The sequence below is a fragment of the Erpetoichthys calabaricus genome, chromosome 15 (assembly GCF_900747795.2).
Source record: "Erpetoichthys calabaricus chromosome 15, fErpCal1.3, whole genome shotgun sequence".
NCBI classification, from domain to species: domain Eukaryota; kingdom Metazoa; phylum Chordata; class Cladistia; order Polypteriformes; family Polypteridae; genus Erpetoichthys; species Erpetoichthys calabaricus.
This window is the reverse complement of record NC_041408.2, coordinates 4,271,494-4,277,500: the sequence shown is the minus strand read 5'-3', so window position 1 is coordinate 4,277,500 and position 6,007 is coordinate 4,271,494. Positions and strand designations below refer to the sequence as shown.

General features: G+C 42.2%; 1 protein-coding gene across 1 annotated transcript in view; it reads left to right on the top strand.

Annotated features, from left to right (window-relative positions):
• napbb (N-ethylmaleimide-sensitive factor attachment protein, beta b) overlaps positions 1–4,653 on the top strand; it is a 40,535-nt gene extending 35,882 nt beyond the window's left edge. Inside the window, exons 8-11 of the mRNA XM_028820291.2 lie at positions 1–21; positions 1,672–1,740; positions 3,575–3,625; positions 4,280–4,653. The exon at positions 1–21 is cut by the window's left edge and continues 84 nt beyond it. Of these exons, the coding sequence (XP_028676124.1) occupies positions 1–21; positions 1,672–1,740; positions 3,575–3,625; positions 4,280–4,381 (243 nt within the window). The 3' untranslated portion in view covers positions 4,382–4,653. The remainder of the gene's footprint in view (positions 22–1,671; positions 1,741–3,574; positions 3,626–4,279) is intronic.
• Positions 4,654–6,007: the final 1,354 nt, after the last annotated feature.

Genomic DNA, 6,007 nt, shown 5'->3' with positions numbered 1-6,007 from the left:
GTGGACGAACTGAATGCAAAGGTATGTGCCGTTCATAAACGTACAAATTTATTCCATTGAAATCAAATCCTTAAGTTTTATATTTTCAGAATAACACCAAAGGTAAATTACCACATAATTATATTTTCCATTTACCCAATCCATGTTGTAAATGTCACTAAAATATTGAAACGGCGAGCTTGCCAGGTTTAGGTTTAACTTAAAGGTCCTCACTCTGATGGACAGCAAATCACACAAAGCACCTGACGCTTTTGATGGGGTGGGCAGATAAAACCGTCACCCCTTTCCATGAGGAATGCAGTCGTGTGTCGATTTACAAGATGGGGCGATTCATACTTATGGCTGAGAGCCACAGGAAAACCAGTAAGAATGTTCTAGAAATTGCCAGAACCCTCCACAGTAATAAATCTTCTGTTATTAATATTTTACAGGGTCACTTATGTATTCTGACTCGTAGAGGATTTTTAAGGTTTGTTAATATTGGAGCCGCTTCACGTGGCTAATTCTTATGCATTCGGCCCAAAGTGCCTTCCATTACACCAAGTCAAGTTGGGGAGCATGCACTGGAACAGTGTGTTGCCGCACCCACTACACAAAGAAACAACTCGGGATCTTGCTTTGCAATCCCCCAGGCAGACACGCGGTCCAGTCCCACCCTCCGGAAATGACCCTGTATCTGCCCTTGGTCTGGTCCAGCCACTCAGGTCCCCAACAATAAGGATCTTACGAGCTGGATCACCCTCGGGGGAAACGCACCACATGGCCGTAGTGCCGGAACTGACGCTCCCTCACAATGCAGGCCATGTGCCTCAGTCGACACAAAGTCAAACCAACGGTACCCAAGGATTTTCTGGAGAGATACAGTACCAAAGAGGTCCAGTCTTCAGCTCAGGTCACTGGATAGCGTCCATGTCACGCAACCATATAGCAAGACAGGACTTTAAAGACTTGAACCTTCGTCCTTTTGCATAGATATCGGGATCGCTACACACCCCTTTCCAGCAACCTCATGACCCCCCCCATGCTCTCCCAATCCATCTACTGACTTCATAGGAAGAGTCACCAGAGACCTGAATGTCACTGCCCAGGTAAGTAAACCTCTCAACTAGGTTTACAGCAGCGTTTCTCAAATTAAAAAATGGCAGAACTATAAAATTTATTGATGACCAAACAGCAGCAACTACAAACCACCCTGGTGATTGGAGTGACCCCCCTTGGTGAAACAAGCTCACTTTGAAACAGGGACAGTAAAACATACAGCGTGGCACTGCCAACCACTTATGTGACCCAGTGGCAAACCCACGACCCTGTGGTTAAAAACGACTGCCTTCCACCAACCCATCGGTCTGCGCTCCCCCCATTTAAAGCATGCAAACCGGTGACCCACAGAGACCTGTAGGCTTTGTGACCAACACACGGCCCAATGGCCAGTCCTAAAGTGAGCCCTCAGGTGGCACGTGACTGTACTTTTAATAATTAATCTTTTATCTCCATCCTTATCTCAAATGTTCTTTGTTACGAGTGCAAACTGGTGTTTGTTTTGACTTCAGTTCCTCTTCAACTCACTTAACTTTGTAGGCCTCATTGATTTTCTGTCCTAATACTCTTTTTTTTTTTGTTTAGTGTAATTCCACTAATATTATTAATATTTGTATATTTTTAATAATCTAGCTTGCTGTTGAGAAGTATGAAGAAATGTTTCCTGCATTTTCAGACTCCAGAGAATGCAAGCTGTTGAAGGTAATAAAACAAGAAAAATCACCCGGCAGGAATGAGGCTGATGGATTTGTTTAGTTGAAGTGAATTCTTCATATTTAATACGGAAAGAAATGTAAAGTCTAAGCAGAGGACACAACATCATTAGGGTTGTTTTCTTGTTCTTATAATTTGACTGGTTTTTGTATAATATAATAAGTACAAAACTTAACTTCCCCTTGGGGGCACATAAAGTATTAAGACTTTACAGAAGCTTAAGGTCTACAAAGACAAGCGGATAGAAAACACACAGCTTCTGTAAAAGGCGTCCTCCTATATTATTATAATCCATCCATTTTCTAAACGTGCCCTCCCAGAGCAGGGTGACGGGGAGCTGGAGTCTGTCTCAGCTGAACTGGCCCATGTGTGCCCACGTGTTCTCATCCTGTGACGGACTGGCACCCTGTCCAGGGGTTGTTCCTGCCTTGTGCCCGATGATGGGGGTTGCCCGTTAGGCGGGTTTTCCACCAAATTAGTGTTTTGTGGGTGACCATATCAATTGGCTGGTGTGCATGTTTTGATTTGAAATCCTTTCTTAATCCCAGAGACAAAACTGTCTTTTCGCAGGACTTTTTTTGGGTTATTTTTTAATTTTAAGTGAATTGGCCACCTCATGTTCTATAAACCCCCCCTGTTATAGTATGTGTTTTTATTAAATTTAATGTCACTGTTCTCTGTGCCCACTGTTATGGACTCATTCACACAGGCAGACCAAATATGGTACAGGGGCACAGCACCCGCATTTAGAATTGTCGAGCCAAGCACAGGGCTAGAGCGCCACAGACAACTGGAGAATTGAATAGTCAGCCTGAAGACAGACCAGTATATTTCTGTCTTCTGTCAGCACACCATTCTCTCGCCTTGTTGGGAGAATGAGAACTGTATGTAGGCATTGTGCTATTCCTGTATTTTTGAAGGTGGGATTTGAGTCCTTTCCTGTCCTTGTTTGGATCCGGAAGCCAAGAACCTGCACATGGAGCAACCCGAATATAAGGATGGATCTACGGCCAACACTTTGAAGCTGCCGGGCGGAAGAGTATGTCTTCTGTCCGGTGAAAATCCGTTCAGCGTGGCGACGAAAGATGGCAGACTGCGTAGGTTTCAAGACGCCCACATGCTTGAAAAGAGTCTGTCATAGGCTTCCCGTCTGTAATACCACGTGAACCCGTCAGTAAAGAGCTAGCTTATCCTTTTTTACTTCTCGTAGTAATGTTTTAACCATCTTATTGCATGCTGGAAGGGGATAATACCTTTCTATTATTTAAATTCAGGTTAATTAAAACGCTGCAATTGAAAAGAACACATTTCCAGAGAGCTAATGCCTCTTACGGAAGCCCAAACCCAAACATGGGTCTTGTGGCATCCATGTAATGCCAAGTGCCCCTGACCCCAACTGCCACATTATTTGGAGTATCAAAGGTCTCAAAACTCCAATGTTGGGACCCAGCCCGTCTCCATTCCACTCTTTGATTTCATCCTCATGTTATCTCCCTCAAACCTGCAAAGGAGGGGACCCCCCCACCCCCAACCTGCTCTTCCATTTTAAATTCTGTCTTATGGTCTAAGGGGAACATGCGTTATTCAGTTGGGTGGTCTCCAGCACCATTACGTGGGTTTTCAGAATTTATTGGGCTGGAAGTTTTGGCAGGACCTGTCAACCCTACTGATGATCGCCGAGATTAGCGAGTTAAGAAAAGGGGATGGAGAGACGGACGGATTAAACGTTTGATTTTACAGGCCCGTGGCGATTGCTCGCTTTACTGTGTTATTTATTTATTAAGTTATTTCAATGTTTTAATTTCTTTTTTTTTCCTTGCAGAAATTACTTGAAGCTCATGAGGAGCAAAATAGTGAAGCGTTTACGGAGGCAGTAAGTGATGTTTTTTATATGCTACTTGGTCTTGTTGTAGGCTTTCCTCATCCTTACAAATGATAAGGACCCCAAAAGCAGCTGCTATCCTTAAAAAGTAGACTATATATTTTTTTAAGATAATCTGCACAGATGAGCTCCAGGATCATCTGGAATTCAGCTGAACAGCTCGTCAGTATTTGTGACTGTGAAGTCGCTCAGTTTGTAGCAGTGAGCTTGGTGGGATTCCCATTCATAACAAACAAGCAAATCCCACATCCTGCTATTCCTTTTGGTTTAATTTCAACCTGTGTGTCACGTCAAGTCTTTCTGTGGCGAACCCTACCCGGAGTGAGTTTACAAGCTCACGTCACCCACCCGCCCATGTATTTGGGGCACATGTAGGTTAAGCGACGTCCTCGACCTCGCAGCTCGGAGCTGAACCTCCAGCCGTCTGGCTTTGTTTTTAGTTCAGTTCCCTACCCACAATTCCATGCTGCCTGCCTGACAACTCTTGCCGAAGCAGGATTGAACAAAGCGGTGTCCAGTGTGGTCCTCCCTTCAGTGCAGTTGTAAAAATGAACCGCACTCGTCTCTTTCTTTATCAGATAATCTAGTGTTGGTTTTTCAAAAAAGAGACTTTCATTTTTATACAAACTTCTGTTCCTGTCGCAGGTGAAGGAGTTTGACTCGGTGTCTCGCTTGGACCAGTGGCTGACCACAATGCTGCTTCGCATTAAAAAGACGATCCAGGGAGACGCCGGAGACCTCAAGTGATATGTGAAAGACCGCCACGGCATGCTGCCTCTTACCACATTTTTAACGATTGATTTATGCAATAGCCTGTGACCACATCCGAGTCCACGGTTTTTTCAGTGCTGAAGTATTTGTATAACATTCTAAAATGTCGTGACTGTAAAAGTTACCCTTTTGTTCCTCTGACTATGTTTTAGGCTACAAAGCGGTCGTTTTTTGTTGTGCTTCTAAATGCAGATCACCCGTGAAGTCCGAAATGCACCAACAACAAAAACTCAGAGGTATATAAGAAACGAATGCATTCCTGAAAAAAACAAACACTATATTTAAAAAAAATACTTTCTTTTTTTTTTATTTTTACATTTTTTTTTAATATTTGCTTTGTATTTGTTCAAGCTGTGAATGTCTATCCAATAATTTGCTATTGCGTTCACTGGTTTGTTCGTACATAAGGTGTGTGTGTGTATATTATATATCTGTATGTTCCTCATGGTCTCTATATGTATGTATAAAATATATAAAGTATCTATCTATACATCATACAGAATATAATTATCTATACCGTATACCTATACATGATACAGAATATAAATTATCTATACCGCATACCTATACATCATACAGAATATAATTATCTATATATTATCAAGCACAGGCATTATACCAAGTCATAGTTGACCCGTTGTGCCACTCGAGTCAAGAAAGAAGCCAGTAGTTGCCCCCACTGTTCGGTTGGACATTGATGATGTCCTTTCAAAAATGAACAAAAACATTAGTATATCGTACTTTCACAAAGTCAGCCCTTGGGGTCACGACTTATAGTTGGAGATGTTGGACCTGTTAATCCATCTTATGGATGACTACTCCCAGGTCCTTTTTTGTGTTTGCTATTGCTCCACTTCAGATTCACGCAGATTACACCACTGTAATCCGTAAAGACGAAGCAAGGAACATAAAGGTTCCAGACGGTAACACCATTTAATGAAGAGAAAGGGGACAAGAAAAAATACACTTGAGGGTGAAAACAACTGGCATCAGTCAATCGGTCTTATTGGAATGGTTCTCACATGAATGCCCGCTTCTTGTGGTTTTTATACTATGGGGCATTGTGATGGAAACAGAAGCTGGGTCAGTCAACGTCTGGCTACAGAGCATCTGAACTTTGAATGGAAAAGGAGATGGTATTAGTGAGAGTGCCCCTGCTCTGCCTGGGGTGGTATTGCTTACCTAATTGGAGCCTTCAAGATGATCTCTAAGCGTTTGTGCTCGTCAATATTATAAATGTATACATACACTTTATCTAGATCTATGCATACATTATCTTTACGTTTATCTCTCGCTATATATATATATCTGTATTAATATATATATCTGTATTATGTATATGCAACATAAATATACTATACTGCATATGTAAACATATTGAGAAAAAAAAAAAAAAAAAAAGGGACAAGAACCTTCCGGACACACACCGTTTTAATGTCCCAAATCAAAAAGGAGAGCAGAACTTCCTAATGGACAGTAATTTAAGTATCTGGGTGACCGGAGGAGGTATAGCTAGTGACAATTACACCGGATGTGTGGTCATTCCCATACGACTGCTTCCCTTCCATTCTAGAGGAAACTGAAACCATGTGAGTAATAATG